Genomic DNA, 17,845 nt, shown 5'->3' with positions numbered 1-17,845 from the left:
AATTATGCAAATGATGACCTCATTTGCATAATTAATGAGAAAATATGAACATGTTGACGGATCATCATGTTTTTTGGTATGTAGGTAGCGTAAGTGAAGACCTACATAATGAGATACCAATTATGCAAATCAACAGCTAATTTGCATAATTAATGAGGATATTTTATAAATTCACTACATTCCATGATAGGACTTTAAAACTTGTCACATATGTAGCTGAGAAAGAGAGAAATGTCAATACATATTTATCATGCAAATGATGATCTCATTTGCATAATTAATGAGAAAATATGAACGTGTTGACGGATCGTCATGATTTTTGGCATGTAGATAGCCCAAGTGAAGACTTATATAAAGTGATACTTATTATGCAAAAAAACAGGTAATTTGCATAATTGATTAGGAAAAGTTAATAAATCCACTGCATTCCATTATAGTACTTTCATCAAAGTTGTCACATATGTAACTGAGAAAGAGGGAAGAGAGTAAGAGGTGTATTTAAAGACTTTGAAAGAGAATGGATCAAAGGATCATCATGATTTTTGGTATGCTGATAGCTTAAGTAATGCTTGATACAATTTGATATCAATTAATTGTAACTTGGGATCTATTTTGCATAATGAATGCCGAAATTTTATAAACCAACTCCAAGCATATAATTATAAAGAAAATGAAATGAGTAACGCATTTGTCTGCAGACATCATTCTACATAACAAACCTGGTTTATTTGGCAAAAGTATGTGTTCGCGGAACTCTAGTTACGTTAATGTTAATAATATGGATTGAGTTATGTATCAGACTCGTGTACTTATATCATTCTGAAACTGCATTTTGTGATTTATACCAATCAACTTCTAAAATGTCATGTAAACCTGCTTTGGGGGGGGGGGCGAAATCGCTAAAGGGGGGGCGAGATAGGGGGCGAGATCAGTAGCCGGGGAGGGCGAGATCGCTAGCGGGGCTGATATGTTTGGTGCTTCAAGGCATTGTCATTTCTTGTCATTTTCTGAGCCGGTGTATGTCCATGACTGTAGGTTTCCTACTGTACGTTCCATTTGAAAATATAAGTACTGTTGAACCTGTAATTTCAGCGGTCATCTTTTGATCTCTGAAATGCCAGTATTAACAAATGCTACATGGCACAGATAGTAATTCTTGCATTCCAAATGTCACAGATGTTGAGAAAAAACTGAAACAACCGGTCAGGTAAATGGGACATACATTCTTATGTTCTTTACTTAGTAATTACTATCCCGGAGCTGCCACCGCTCCTGGACCCTATCAACACTGAACTGATGAATGTAAAAAAAAGTCTAATACCATACATAGTACACCTGTTGAAAAGTACCAAAATGTAGCCTGGGTACCTATTGCTAGCGGGGCTCCGTATGCTCGTTATGTGTTTAGGGTAGCGAGTATAAGGAGCCCTGGTAGAAATAGGATGGTACCCAGGCTACCACAATGTGACGGTACCGCAATTTAGTTATGATGCTCGGACATTTTGTTTTAAATCTCAAGTTCCACACCGTAATGACTATCCTCCCTCCTACCAAACTACAGAACTCATAAGTCATGTAGGATGTAGTTGTGTCAATAATTCGATGCCGTCTGTATTGTGGCCTAGGGGTAATGCTTTTAAACAAGTCTCAAACAATAATGGATATACTGTACTCATACTGTACTACAGTATGCAACCGTAATGTCGACTTCATTGATATGTATTGATATTTTACTGTAATATGATGTTTTACTGCACCAAGATTTTTTAACGTACCAAACAGACAATTTAGACATCCCATGCAACGGTTGCTTGTGAGGTTGTTTGATTTGTGAATATTGAATTTTGGATAAAACGTTCATTCATTTCATCATAATCTATAAATAATTAAACCTCTAATTCCAACCTCCATTTTTCTTGATTTGCTTTGGGACAGACGAGGACAATGTGGTACTGCCCTCAAAATAGTAACTTATTCTAACAAAGCCACATGCTAACTACAGACAAAAACCTGCAAATGTAAAAATCTTGGTAAATAATCATAGAAAAATAATTATGTATACCAACAAACTCATAGAAGGAATTTTTTCTCTTTAAAAACGGACCCCATGCGGTCGGATTAGGGTTCTGAAACGTGTAAAACTGGCATCATGTCTTTGCATTCTTAATATTTCGAACATGATCATAACAAAAGAAGAGATCTAAATCACAATCTGAAAGACCGGGTCCCCTGGGTACCAAAACTACACAATGAAAATTGACTTTGTTATAAATTACTGTTCTTTTCTAGTCCTTTTTCTAGAACCAGTATGCTTCCCTTTGCACAGCTTAAATTACTTTGAAACCTTGATTAAGAATAGCTCCGGTTAGTCTGTTTTTCTACAAAGTTATACAAAGCTGGTTGAAATACCAACTACACCTCACCCACCTCCAATGTTGTTACATGATTTAGCTACAAGTGGGAGACAGTCTTTTCAACAATATTGGAAAACATTTGAATCTGAACCTTTTCAAAGTTATTTTTGGTGACTTGAACTGTTGGTGTCCAGCATGTTCCAATTTGATTATCCTTTTAGGCAAACAACTTACTTTCAAAAACTGTCAACATTCTCCTAATGTACAAGCTTTCATCGCATATGTATACTAGTATATCATACTTTCATAGACTAAAATTCATTGATGCATTTTAGATAAAAGGGGGGATAAAACAAAAAAAACATATTGTTAAATGGGGAAAAGCTCTCTCGTTAAAATAATAGTGAATAACATAATACAGCTTCTTATTGTTATTTCTTCTTCATATATCAAAACGTGTAACTGATATGCATTATCCTAATTGTTTTCTGGGTTTTATTTATCGCTTTTTGTGTTCTACATGTCCAGTGTTAGTTTTCTTTATGTGTGCCTTGTGTTTAGAAGATTAATAAACAGAACGATTTACAAAACAAATGTGTAAATTAGAACATAGTTTGCATAATAAACAGGGGAAGTTTGTCATTTTTCATGCTTTCATACTTACATACATGTAATATATATAATCTGTAGAATGAAAAGCATTAAAAGATACTAACTATGCAAAAGAGAGTCTAATTTGCATGATTAATGTAAATATGCCATTCATAAATCTATGGTAGTGATTGATGGGAATAACCTACTTCTGGTATGCGTAAATTAGTTAACGGTGGACACCACTACGTTAAGATTATGTGAATGTCAACTTAATTTGCGAAAGCTGCCCGAATGTACAACAGTAATAGTCGCAACCCTACTCCTACTGACTGCTGCTTTGCAAGTTTGTTGCCTAACTATACAAACTAAAGTTATAGCCTATCTAATGTTGAACAATCAATCACCACTTATTTGCCTAACTAATCATTTACAGTACTAGATCTTATGATGAAATGTCCGTAATACGAAGACACGTTCCAGTTCAGAATGATTTTAAATCTGTGACGGCTATCGTAGCTCTGGTACCTTCATTCTGAGCTGATTATGATCATACTGCAAGTGGTTTGTTGGAACATCTTTTGAAGATTATCATATCAAACTACCCAACACCGTTACAGATTTAACAACGGAAGAAGCTTTTTACTGTGTAAGAATTTGTTACGCTATCATATCGAATTATTTCATATGACAACCTTGAAGTATAGATATGAATGTAACTAGGGGAGGGCACTGCCGTGTGTAGATTAATATAGACATACGAATTCGTTGTCTTCGCTTTATTGTGTTTAGGGTAGCAATCGCATGCGGCCCCAGTTACTTGGGCAACCAACATATGTGCGCTTGTATTTCATTCATACCGTTTGGTCGTATGGTGCAGTTTCTGAGCCTAACTGCACAGAACTGTAAAGGATTAGTTAGGCAAATCGAGAGTGATTGATTGTTCAACATTAGCAATCTGTCGAGCTAAATTGAATAGGCGATAAATTTAGTTAAGCACAGTTAGGCAACAAACCAACTTGCAAACAGCGGTCAGTAGGTTGTGACTATTTGCACATTCAGGCAGATTCTTTTATTGTCAGCCTTCCAAAGGGACGGTAAGTTTGCTTTCATGTGATTTTTTCATGTACAATTTTATCACGCACAATTGTCCAGACAGACATTGATGAAAATACATCTTTTCCGTACGTTGAAGGATAAGAAAATAAATTTCACCTCTGTTTTACCATTCGTTAGCGCAAAGACAAAATTGTTATCCAATTTTGATTTATTTATTTCACTGTTCTTTTACCAGGGCTAGCTCCCATCAATGACTAGCACTGCTTTTCATGGAGGCCCTGGATATACATACAAATAACACATACATGCAATACAGTATTTACATAGTACAACATATCGTCAAAAACAAAATCATGTCCTCACTCATGCCCATGTCATATCCGTGACAAGTCGTTAAGGGGATATAAAATTGTTATCATGTATATCAGTAATCTTTGGGAGATTTTACATTGTTATAAGACTATGCACAAAAAATCACAATAGAATTTATTTTCTTTTATTTGTTTCAGGGAAGTAAATACAATAACGATGGCAAAATCAATACATTTGCCGTTGTTACCAATGCCAATACATCCTTTGTATCGGCGTTGAACAAAGAATGTGCTGCCAGCAATTTTCTCATTGGACTGTACCCAGCTGACGTTGCCTTTCTACAACGTGAGTATCGATATATTGGCTATTCCTTATTTGTGAGCCACCTTGTCCCCCCCCCCCAACTTCTTGGAGGTCAAGGTAGGTAAAGCATAAAAAACGACAGTCTTCAAGAAGACGTGTCAGTTGGATGAAAAATAGGATAATTTGGGAAAATAGGGACAAATAAGTTGCCAAATTATTTCAGTCTTTTGCATTCTATAAAGCCAACCGTCGGCCAATCAGTTCAGTCCTAGGCTAACAGTTTAAACTCTTACTAGACTTTTATCCCTAACTTGTCCAAAGTCCACTGTTTCTATTCGGCAAGGCCGGAGTCTTTTTTTTTCTCACAATCTCCAGTGACCCACGTTCCCTGAAAGTTTCTTTCAAAAGTGCTAATGATAAATTTAGATGAACAGTCTGAAGGTGATAATTCACCAATTTCCATGTGAGGAACTGAATTTTATATAGGAACTGGTCACCTACATTATGATATTTTGAAGTAACTCATTGAGCAAGTAATGACGTCGCCTGCGTTCCTCGCTTGGAATTGCAACCAACTTTAATTGCAATGATCTGAGTATTTGGACTATTATTGGCTTAAGTAGAAGATTGAAAACTTATGAATACACAGAAATATATCTAATGATCTAATGATTTAATGAATAATAATAATAGCTTTCTGGGAAATCCTGTGCTTACTTCAATTAAAACAAATAGTGGTATAGAGAGTAGAGCATAAAAAGGCCAATCATGTCTGTTATGTTTTGTCTTCATTTTCAGAAACGATCTCTGTGACTGGGAGCCCTTATACCTTTTGCATATTTTCAACTGATGAGCGTTCAAACATCGCAGACAAAGTGCGGTGTGATGACAGCGTCAGTTCGTTTTATAGCACAATTGTAAAATGTAAGTATGACAACTGTTGATATACATTTATAAAGTCTTGAACAATGTGCTTTATTTTACTTTTATATCGGTGCATGTTGCATCTGCTTATCTTTCAAGTGATTGTTGAAAGAGAAATATAATTTTATATTTCACTCTGCCCTATGATGGGGAGGGAAGTATTTTATCTCTCTGTCTTCTTCTTGGATATGTGGCATATGTTATGGACACAGACCTTCATTCAAATATTTGTTTGCTATTTTTGTTGATCATGAGTGTGGTGGTTCCCCGTGTTAACATAACTTCTAGGTCGGGAGTATTTTTTCCATGTGACATGTCTACCCTCTACGGATACATTCTGATTTAACAGAAGATCAGTAAGTTTGCATTTTGGTTCATCAAATTAGTCATTGTCATAAATTTAATTTCTGACAATGACGAACTACGCATTATAAACACTGAATAGACCACCAAATGAGCGACGAGTACAACTAAATTGCCGCGAAGAGCTTGTCATTGGCAGTTACCGATACACATTTATAACAGAATTACCCACTGCGTTCTTTACATTTAATACGCTATATTTTTGTTTTCATCCATAGCGAACTTGACACCACCGTCACGAAGTAGTGCTCTTGCTACATTACAAGCGATCGATCTTGGCATAAAAGTCGTCGAGGGGTTATTCAACTTTCTTGGGAATTTATTCGGAACATCAACTGATGAAAATGGACCTCCACCAGGTATGTTATATATATACTGAAAGAACATCTCTGTCGTGCGCCAATTTGGATGTGGAGGTAATAAGGATTTGATGTTTTTTTTTCGTTGAAATGTAAATGTTAGATCGTCAACGTGTATATCTATGAAAGTTGCAATTGGTATAGCAAACTGGATACGCACACACGCGCACACACGTCTCCATTATTCTAAACACAAATTGTACCTCATTTCATTGCTACTACAACCTACTACAATTTGATTCAACTGACGCTAAGATATGTCTCAATGTAAATGCCTGATTCAAGTTCACATTAAATTGTGTTCGTACTCAGATCAAACTCCACCAAGATTTACATCCTGTCCGCATCTTCCGGATATTACGATTGGACGAGGAGAGACAACCGCCCGAGTGAACATACCAAGGCCCACTTACACAGATGACCGTGACGAACCAGGATATTGCCAGTATGTTGTTTTGAATACATTTTCTAAATGGTAAAGCTCTGCAAGGTAAGTTGTCTTTCTCGTACGTTTTTAATGACATGACAATGCGCTTGCCTTGTACATGTATATCGACTTCTGTATCTGTATCTGTATCTGTATAACTACATGAGTAAATCATCAGCATCGAACTTCAGGGTACTTTATAATAAGTGTTCAATTGAAAAGGATCCATGCAATTTGTAAAAGTTTTACTTGAAAGGAAAAAGAAACATAAGAATTCTAAAATGCACTTCTCTATCAATAGACCGCAAATAAAGAATAAATGTACGACCGGCATAGAAAAAACATTACAGCAGAAAACATAACATTGTCTGTATGCACCGGAATTTCACCTCATTCTTTTCATTCCTCAAAGACGAGTACAAATGGAACATATTTCGCATGTAACAATTCGCAATTTATCGTGTTCTTGCAGGCTTATCGAATCCCCTACACTGAATGGTCAGGAACTGCCGGCAGGATCATATGTGGTCACCTTCACTGTTTCTGACAGCTCAGGAAATATTTGTGATGGTGATTGCGCATGCAAGGTGTCATTTGAGATTGCCGGTATGTAAGGGTATAACATCTCTATCTCTACCAATCTACACCACTTCTGCTCAATGCAATGACATACAGTGGTGGCGTAGACCCTGTCATTTGGCCGTGCCCATAGCCAAAACTAGAACGAATGCAAAGTGTTTAACATTTAAGTCATGTTGATTTGATTATACTGATGACATCCTCTTGGAACCCAAAAAAATATGCGATCGTGAGAATAAAAACAGTTTGGCCAAATGATTTGCCTTAACCATAAAAGTGGTCAGGAAGGCTGAACATATGAACGAACATACAAAGTCTTATACTGAACAATAGATTCTTCATTTTTATTCCTTTCGTCTTATAAATTTTCTTTTTCTCGCCTTGGAATTGACGCTGACATTCTATGACATTCCAGATATTATTTTTGCAATCTACGACATGCATTTGCTCATTTTGCAGCCCTAAAATCATTACTCAAACTCGTTCTGTGACAATTTTTTTCTGCTTGACTATTCTGTTTGTGTAACTATAAGCTGGTTTATGCAAAGTGTGCAGGTACAACCATGATCGAACAAACATCGACGTAAGATTTATGTTTTACAGGGGTATATTGCAAGCCTATTGACTGGCCGTCCAACATCGCCAGGATAAGCTGTACGCCGAACGTACCAGGGCCTCCTGTGTGGGGGACTACCTGCCAGTACAGCTGTTTGCCAGGGTACCACATGCCAGGAGGAGACACACGTACGTGTGAGCATGCTGGCGGAAGTTCAGAATGGACACCGACTACCACAATCCAGTGTGAAGGTAAAGGATTCTGTAGGAAAAAGACATTAATAAAGGGTTAATGCCCCACCCCGAGGTGTATATGGTGAGATAATCCCTGGTCAGGTGGGATAACCACCGAATAAACCACCGAGTGAGCGTAGCGAACGATGTGGTTTTATGAGGTGGTTATCGCTCCTGACCAGGGATTATCTCACCATATACACCGAGGATGAGGCGGGGCATCAACGTTATTATCATATAGCCTATCCAACTGACAGTTATTTCACACAAATTCCTTTATAACAAATAAACACTTTTATACATTACATAAAAATACATTTGCAATATATATATTGTACAATAGTGTGTATATATAATACAAACCATTAAACCATTTCATCATCATCATTTAACTAATAATTTTAACTAATCATCTGTTTGTGAGATAGCATATCAGCATCAACATGTGGCTTATTTGCAATACAAACTATTAAGTGGAGTCCTGGTACCCCCCCATGCAGAGCCTTTTCACTTGGGCCCGACAAAGTACGTATATACAAAGTGATTTAGGAAGGTACCGGCTTCATCACGTTAAAAAGCAATAATGAAAATGTGTAAAATCAGCATAATTCCTTTTCAAGTATCGATATATTCCCCATGTGGAGCCCCAATTAACATAACCAATCAATCATAATATTTTTGACAGTAATGCATGGTTTACACACAAACAACCGTACAAAAAAATTCATGACTGTCCCCTGTATAATGGTGCGGTCCAAAAAGTGGTCGGTTATTCAAATAACTGACCACTTTTGAGGTTACGGCCTGATAACCCATGGGAAATGGGGGCCTCTGATTGGCCAACTCCATCTGGCTATATGATAATATCATACAATGACCAGTGACCTGTATGTTCAGTCTTCCACGTGTGTCTTCTGACACGTCTTTTACATCTGAATTTTTCATCAATGCTTGACAGCAATAAGAAAGCATTTCTTTAGATGTTTCAGTTACTTGGTTGGAAAAACGTTTACATTTTCCATTGACGTTCTCAAGCTTTTTTTTTTTCATACGCAAGTGTTTATATTGATATAACATAATTTCCTCGATTGTCTCTGCGTGAAACTAAACCCTTCCAGGTCATTCTCTCTATCATGCTTATGCACTTGTAACGTGATGCAGCTAGTATTATATGTAGGTCTTGGACTTGGCTTTACAGTGTAGATTTGATAAAAGATGATTTTTCTGATGAGTTTCTCTTTGACCAGTGGTCACTTGTGGCGATCTTCTGACCCCCCAACACGGCATTGTAAGCTGCACCGATGGAGACAGGTACGGCAGTGTCTGTCGGGTAGAGTGCGAGGAGGGGTATCTTCCAGAAGACCAGAACAAGATAGCTGCAGTATGCCAGGAGGGAGGATGGGATGGCCCATTGACTAGATGCAAAGGTAATCTAAACTAATATAGAATCTAATCTATCAATTTCAGTGATAATCTCCATTAATGCATGAAATAAGATTAACAAAATATTGGTTAAACACTAAATTCCATCACGTCTATGAGACATAAATCGTTATTCTCATACTGGCTAACCCTTGTCATTTCATTCTTTACCTTGCAAAGGTACAGAGTGGCAATTGATTCATGAACTGTAATATACTTTCAATTGTATTTATGCTTCATATGCTCATTGTAATTTTCTAATTCGCAGACAATCGACCACCGGTATTCGACAGCTGCCCAACAGATATCGTGGCATTTGCAGACAGAAACAGAGAGACAACACACGTCACCTGGACGGAACCAACCGCCACAGATAAGATCAATAACGACATAAACGTGCCTTCTCGTGTTCAACTCATTGAAGGTAGTCCACCGGGATCCACTTTCACGCGCGGGCAGCATCTTATCAAATACACTGCAACAGATGCCTTCTCAAACGAAGCAACGTGTTCCTTCAGTGTCATTGTACAAGGTACATGTCAGAGACTAATTTTCATTTTAGATCTCTGATTTGTTCCCACACAATACACATAAGATTGTCTTTCTTTGCCTTCATTATATTCATTGAACTGTCAACAAGGCAATGCAGAAGGTATCCCAGACAGCAATGCTGGTGTTCCTTTGGCGTTGGAACAACGACTATACGACATAAATGTTAGCTTTAGTTTCAACTAAAAAGGTTGTTTTTGCTAAAGACAATTATAAGATTGTAATAAGTAAAAGTCTTTCATTCCGTCTTTTTTCATTTCTTTCTTAATTTTTTTAAAAACATATTTTACGATTTATTAAAGATATGTGCATTCTTTACTTCCTTAGTTATCACATGCCCCCCAGTCAGACATACGTTGAAAGCAGAGCTGTCCTGCCCGAGCGGGTACGTGTACGGCTCCACGTGCACCTTTGGATGCGAGACAGGCTACCCCGTGGACGGCCCTACAGCCTTTTCCTGTGAGAGAAACTACAGCAGCAGTGAACCAGTAGGGTACTGGGATTGGGGCGCGGGTGGAGCTCAACCTTTTTGCCGAAGTAAGCCTCTCTCTCTCTCTCTCTCTCTCTCTCTCTCTCTCTCTCTGTATGTGTTTGTGTGTGTGAGAAACAGAGAGAGAAAGCGCGCGCGCGCGCGCGCGCGAGAGAGAGAGAGAGAGAGAGAGAGAGTGTGTGTGTGTGTGTGTGTGTGTGTGTGTGTGTATTTCCAACTTTGCCGAATTCCTTTCCTAAAGGTCTAGATTTTTATGATGATCTGAATACAGGCCGACTTTATCAACCCATTTCTACATGTTTGTACAGTCAGACTTTATATTGCCCGTTTTTTTTGGTTCATGTACTTTTCCTTTTAGTCTTTTAAGCACAATCTTTAACGGTGGTCTGCACTCAGCTCGGTCACATAGGTCGAGCGATCGTCGTACGATTTTGATGCCATATGATTTTCAAGCAGGCCTTGACAGAACCCACCACCGACATGGATTCAAAACAGCATTTTCTGTACCAAGACAGTTGGACTTTTCAGGAGACGTACATTTTTGTCCTCCAAAATACCCCAAGTTAGCGATCGTAACACGATCGCACGACCTATGTGACCGTGCCCTAATACCCCCCTCATGTGTAGCGAAAATCCATCGGACGAGGAGTCTGCGAGCTCTAAATAACGAGGAGGCATGACCCTGACGCCCACGAAGAAATGGCAGAGTTCCACCTTCCCGCCAGGGTCATGCCTCCTCGTAATTCAGAGCTCGCAGACTCGTCGTCCGATCGATTTTCGCTACATGTGACGGGGTTATAAGAAACTAATTTCGACCAGTAACGGTGGCGGCTGATTCTATACCTCTTCTGAACCAATAAACATTATCTATTATAGTCGTACCCTGTCCTTCCCTACGGCCACCCGGCAATGGTGCCCTGGCCTGTGACGGTTGGGCGTACGGAACATTCTGCCTCATCAACTGCAACGAGAACTGGGACGTTCCTCTCGACGCTCCGGAAAGATACGTGTGTGAAACGTTGTCGGGAACGTGGAATCCTGACGATGATGTTCCCGACTGCGCATGTAAGTAGTGCTGTAATCTGAAGGTGTACTCTAAAGACCATATGACACCGGCATAAAACATTTCCTTATCACATTCAATGATAATGTTGTCAACTGACATACTTGTGCGCGTTGGCGAAATTCATTCACACTTCTCCTATATCAAAAATCCTACTTTAAGGCGTATTCTTCCTATTCTTCATATTCCAGCGGTACTAGTTTCCGAACTGACCATGTCTACTGTAACGTCATATTGTCTTATTACTCTAAAGAATGATTTTTGACGGTATGATACTCCACAACAGGGGAACATGTAATTCAGTGATATAATCATTTCTTCATAACGATGTATTTTATGCCATAAACTCTTGTATGGCGAAGATCCAACCTAGTCACGCACTTTTTGATATCTAATGTTCAGTTTGCAATGTGAGGTCTACCGTATATAAACTGGCAAAATATTGTTGTAATTTTTCTTCTTAATCAGTGCCTCGAGACCCAGACAGTATGAACCTACCATCAGAACTGTACTACTACTCAGGCGACTGTAGCGACCCGGAGACTCAAGCACAGATTCAGGAAAACTTCATCGCAATTCTCAACAGTTCCGACTACAGTGACACATGTCAGCTATTTGTAGAGTGTGCTGCCGAAAACGTGCAGGTATTCTGCGGTAACGTCACAACTCGTTCCCTTCAGCCATCGTTCCAGCTGCGCGTCAAGTTTGACTTAACTGTCAAAGTACAACCGGGCCATCATACTAGTTACATAGATGTAGAAGATACCCTGTTTGCAATGGCAAATAAGATCGATGAAAGGGTAAAGGGCGGCAACTTCTCCTTTCATAACGTCACGGCGATTGATCTGGAAGTGCAGCCCGACTCCTTCGTCACGGAGCGTTGGACGAGTCTTGTCTGCCAGCCTGGATATCTGCCCAACTATGACACATACATGTGCAGTAAGTGTCGTGCGTCATTGTCATTCATTTGTACGGTATATCTATGTGCATGTTGTTTACTGAAGACTTTACAATGAGAACGGGAGGACGGCGTACTCGCAAATTACAATACTGAAGGGCATAACCGGTACCTTAAGGCCTACAATACAGGGCGTAGCATAACACAAGCTGTAAAGGATGGACTTTTTCCTTTCATATCCAGATGCACCACTACATATGTGAAGCGTGTTTATATTTCAGCCATACATAGTATGGTGAAATATATTGTATTCGTAATGTTTCTTCTTTCTTCTTCTTCTTCTTCTTCTCCTGTCAAATCTTCAAAGTGATTCATCTCCGCCGTTCCTGGACCGAATGACCTGAAATTTGGCACAAGGGTAGAATGGGCCAATACCTTGATGCTTTTTCTCAGTTTTTTCATATCTGCCTCTAAAATGATTTTATTGAGATTTTTTGGTCAATTTTAGACCAAAACTGTATATTTTGGCCCCTGTACCCTGGTATTACAACCAAATGAGCTGAAATTTGACAGAGATGTGCCTTGATAATGCCCCCATATAAATTCGATAACACTTTTGGTGTACAGTACAACAAAATGCTTATTTTTGCGATTTTTTGACCAATTTTTGACCAAAAAAGGACACTTTTGGCCCCTGTACCCTGGTATTACAACCAAATGAGCTGAAATTTGACAGAGATGTGCCCTGATAATGCCCCCATATAAATTCAATAACACTTTTGGTGTACATTACAACAAAATGCTTATTTTTGCGATTTTTTGACCAATTTTTGACCAAAAAAGGACACTTTTGGCTCCTGTACCTTGGTATTGCAACCGAATGAGCTGAAATTTGACACAGATGTGCCTTGATAATCCCTTCATATAAATTCAATAACACTTTTGGTGTACAGTGCAACAAAATGCTTATTTTTGCGATTTTTGGCCAATTTTTGACCAAAAAAGGACACTTTTGGCTCCTGTACCTTGGTATTGCAACCGAATGAGCTGAAATTTGACACAGATGTGCCTTGATAATCCCTTCATATAAATTCAATAACACTTTTGGTGTACAGTGCAACAAAATGCTTATTTTTGCGATTTTTGGCCAATTTTTGACCAAAAAAGGACACTTTTGGCACCTGTACCTTGGTATTACAATTAAATGACCTGAAATTTGGTATAGATAGGCATTAGATACTTGGTAACAAGATTCAAGTAAATTTTTTGACATAAACAACTTTAAAATGATTAATTTTGGCACTTTTCTGAGGGGAAATTTGTTTTCTTTTGGCCTCCTGACGTGACCTTCCGTGACCCCGCACAGAGCCACACCTGTGCGCGTCAGCCGGAGAGTTAATTGAATCAAAGACCTAGCCAATCAGCGAAGAGGAGGCCAAAGGCTAATTAATATTCATAAGCGGGGCCTCATGATCCCGCATATAGCAGTGTTCCCGCCAGGGGGAGCGAAGCCCGCCTAAGGCTCTCGCATTTTAGACTATTCAGAAGGCTTTATATTGTATCAGTTCTTAGGGGCATATCTATGATAATCGCAGCAGTCACTTAACTTCTCTTCAGGAGTTTAGCGTAACACTATTTCAGGTCAAACCGTCAAAGGCAACTAAAAACAAACTTTAACGTTACTGAGTTCAACAGTACTTATAACTTGTTATCCGAAGTTGAAACGCTAGCGATGGTATTTTAGCTGCGCTGTTAGCTCCGTGCGACTGTTGTTGACGGTCTTATAACGGTATATTTTGCACCCCTGTACCCTGGTATGAGTAACATTTGGTATAGATAGGCATTATATGATAGGCATTATGATAATTGGTAAAATGATCCAAGTGAAATTTTTGGCATAAAGTACTGTAAAAGGCTTAATTACAGCACTTTTTTTGGGGGAAATTGGTTTTCTTTCGTTCTCCATGCCATGACCTTTCGGACGTTCACCCCACAGAGCCGACATCTGCACCTGCGTCTAGCCGGCAGGAAGAGTTAATTCAATTAATGGTTCAGCCAATCAGCGAAGAGGAAAGCGAAGGCTAATTAATATTCATAAGCGGGACCACACAATACGTTAACTTGAAGACTCAGGCCGTACAGACTTCTCGCCAGGATTTTTTCAAAGCGTCGGACAGGGGTCCGGGGGCCACCGAATGTCCCTGGCGGGGTCCAGGGGCAGGGCCACTGTGGGGGGGACCCAGGTGGGCGAAGCCCCCCGGAAGCTCTTGCATTTTAGACTATCGAAAAGGCTTCTTTTATCAGTTTTTTTAGGGCCATATCTACGATAATCGTAGCAGTCACTTACTTCTCTTCAGCAGTTTGACTTTAAAATATTTCGGGTCAAAGCTTCAAAGACAACTAAAACCTCATAAACAACAAACTTTACTTAGCTCAACAGTATACAAAAATATTGTACGGGTTGCCATCCTTAGTTGAAGCGCTTATTTATAGCGCTAGTATCTTCGCTGCGCCGTTAGCCGCCGTGCGACTTTTGTTGACGGTCTGATATCCCTACGTCGCCGCCTCGCTGATATTCCCACGGACATGTTTCAAGAAAAATACCCAGCAAAAAATGCTGTTCTGCGTCAAATTCTATTCTATAAAACATGTGGGACTCAGTGTTACAGTCTAAATAGTTTGTAGAAGCACCGCTGTAGGAAAGAAGGTCCAAGCAATGTAAAACATCACGTAGCATGAAGCTCGCTGTCAACTGGCACACAGCACATGACTGTTTGAAACTCTAAGTCTAATCAACAGCCGTGTTTGATTGATAGCCGGCGGTCCTTTGATGAAGTCGGCGAAAGGTGCGTTAGTTAGAAAATCTGCGTTTAGTTTTGATACGTAATTATAAGTTAGACAGTGGCGAGAATGATTATTTTCTCATCAATATTTCTCTTCAGAATTATTTGAACTTAATTGTACATCTAAACAATTGGCTTACCTGTGCAATGTTTATATGATTAATGATCAGTGTACTGAAATCATGTGTAACGTATGGCTCCTAGTCAATAGATCAGCATTTTCTCTATAGTGACCACCTGTCTATAGTGGCCACATTTCCTAGTGCTGTTGTTGTTTGACATAAACTTTGAACATTTAAATTGTAAGTAACTTTAAACTGCCAGAGTTTCAGCCCAATAAAACACTCTCAGCGCCAGGGTATGAACAGACTGACCAGACGAAAATAAATCCTCGAACAAGGTTCAATCGTATCTTCCGGGTCTGGCAGGAAGTTGTTAAACTAAAATAAGAATAGGGTCGATGGCTGATTGCATACAAAGTAAAACAGTTTAACAGTTTTACAGCTTGAAGAAAACAAACGCTCCTACAGTACCTGCACCTGCTTGATAATTATTAAATCGTATGCCCTACTTGAATAAGAAAAGTTCACTGCAATAATAAATGTACCCACATCACAAGGAGCTTATACTTTTTTAAACTTACACCTAGTTATCGTACTGAAAATTGTTAATGACATTACATGAAGTCATTCAACAATTTTCAGTCATGATGAAAATTTTCTGAATGGAAGGTGTGATTATTGTCATTTTCTGAAAAATAGAAGCAAGCTCTGTTTTTACCTGGAATCAATTCACAATACCAGTCCACTTTTGGGGATAATGTACTGTTAAGAGGATGTTCCTTTTTTGCGCAGGGGTGATTTGGAACAGTCCAATGTTGCGTGGAAAGGGGTATGGCTGAAATATGCTTTATTTGCTCTTAAGCAAATGTCGGCCTTTCTAGTTTTGTATTACTTTTTTTTTTATTATTTCTTTATTTCAGGCACTACAGGCCCATAAAAATACAATCAATTAAAAACCGGGAGACATATATATACATATAAATACAGAGTGGGTAGAACTGGATGATACAAAAGATATGTACAAAAAGAAGGCATTAGTGCTTGTAGACCAGGTCGACATAGTGATGCCAATAGTTGCAGAGATTGAACAGGTCGGAGTGAATTGTGAGCCTAATGATCTCATTGTTTGAGTTGAAAAGGCGAGTTACAAAAGAGTGAGTCAATTCCTTCTCCGGGCATCAAGGGTGTCTACCCCCATGGACACAAACATCAGACTGGCACTTTCGTATTTTCCATATGAAAACAGGATTCTGAAGGCGTTATTGTAAGCCGTACGTAGCTTGCGAATAGTACCCAGAGTGTATTGTGTCCACAGCTGGGCGCAATACATAGAAGAACAATACGCATTGAATAAAGTACGCTTAACTTCAGTAGAGGCGAACTTGAATTTGCGGACCAGGGAATTAGCTCTGGTGTAAAAGCCTCTGATGTGAGCTCTTATAGTCTCATCATCAGACAGGTTTGAAGACACATATTCTGAAGACAGTTACAACCATCTGTGGCTGCTTAGGCTTATAGATTTCATATGACACTTCCATTGTACTTTAAAACAAAACTAATTCGATAACAAAATCACTGTCTTCTTCCAGAGGGTTGTATCAAGGGAAGCTATCTCGACACTGACACAGGCACGTGTGAGAAGTGTACAACAGGACAATTCCAAGACGAAGATGGACAAATGGCATGTAAGCCATGTCCGTCTGGTACATCAACTGTCAAGAAAGGAAGCAGAGCATCAGACCTATGCCTCGGTTTGTTCGTTTGTTGTTGTTGTTGTTTTTGCACATATTCTGAAGACAGTTGATACTGACTTGACATGATTGCTGTAAGATATTTGACTGTCAAGGTTCTTTTCGTAGAGATGCTTTGAATCCTTCGTAGTCATTTACAGCTATCTTCATCTATCTGCGGTATTATCTGAGTTATGTTTAATGAGTAAAGGTAGCAAAGTCACTCAAACTAAACTCATTCTACGATGCTAAAGTATTATGCTGATTTCACAATTATGCGGCTGATCCTGTCGGTACCAAATTGCAAAGTTATCAAGTATGAATTGATGTACATTGTAGACATGATGTACTATAAGTCTCAATGAAATTCTGTATTGTGCCATTGTTTCATGTTCAGCGACATGTCAACCAGGATGGTACTCGGACACTGGCATGGCCCCCTGTGCACAGTGCGAGATGGGCCACTATCAGTCCATGGCAGGCCAGAAGCAGTGTCACAGATGTCCCGGTGGACAAACAACGAGGATTCTGGGTGCGAAGGCAATGAATGAGTGTGTGGGTAAGCATGGATTGATTTTCAGCTAAAAAAATAAATAATTACCATCGAAGAGTAACACCATTGGTTAGCTTACTGTAAGAAATGAAAGTGATCTTCATCCAGTTTTAGCTCACTGAAGTTTTCCACCGGTCGTGACAGAGAGGACAGACATTATGTACAGTTATGACAG

General features: G+C 39.1%; 1 protein-coding gene and 1 long non-coding RNA gene across 2 annotated transcripts in view; both read left to right on the top strand.

Moving 5' to 3' along the window:
* The first annotated feature begins 5,417 nt into the window (after positions 1-5,417).
* Positions 5,418-7,299, top strand: LOC118415227. The gene is made up of 4 exons (XR_004831091.1): positions 5,418-5,543; positions 6,125-6,265; positions 6,578-6,710; positions 7,165-7,299. It is a non-coding gene; the product is annotated as an uncharacterized LOC118415227 (long non-coding RNA).
* Positions 7,300-7,885: 586 nt separating this feature from the next.
* The window catches only part of LOC118415652 (sushi, von Willebrand factor type A, EGF and pentraxin domain-containing protein 1-like), a 12,898-nt gene continuing 2,938 nt past the window's right edge, over positions 7,886-17,845 (top strand). The window contains exons 1-8 of the mRNA XM_035820378.1: positions 7,886-8,078; positions 9,308-9,487; positions 9,751-10,014; positions 10,377-10,568; positions 11,398-11,586; positions 12,053-12,523; positions 16,977-17,138; positions 17,515-17,668. Of these exons, the coding sequence (XP_035676271.1) occupies positions 7,997-8,078; positions 9,308-9,487; positions 9,751-10,014; positions 10,377-10,568; positions 11,398-11,586; positions 12,053-12,523; positions 16,977-17,138; positions 17,515-17,668 (1,694 nt within the window). The 5' untranslated portion in view covers positions 7,886-7,996. The remainder of the gene's footprint in view (positions 8,079-9,307; positions 9,488-9,750; positions 10,015-10,376; positions 10,569-11,397; positions 11,587-12,052; positions 12,524-16,976; positions 17,139-17,514; positions 17,669-17,845) is intronic.

Source organism: Branchiostoma floridae, chromosome 5, assembly GCF_000003815.2.
Source record: "Branchiostoma floridae strain S238N-H82 chromosome 5, Bfl_VNyyK, whole genome shotgun sequence".
Taxonomy (NCBI): domain Eukaryota; kingdom Metazoa; phylum Chordata; class Leptocardii; order Amphioxiformes; family Branchiostomatidae; genus Branchiostoma; species Branchiostoma floridae.
The sequence above is the reverse complement of the archived record's forward strand: the minus strand, read 5'-3'. Positions and strand labels throughout refer to the sequence as shown.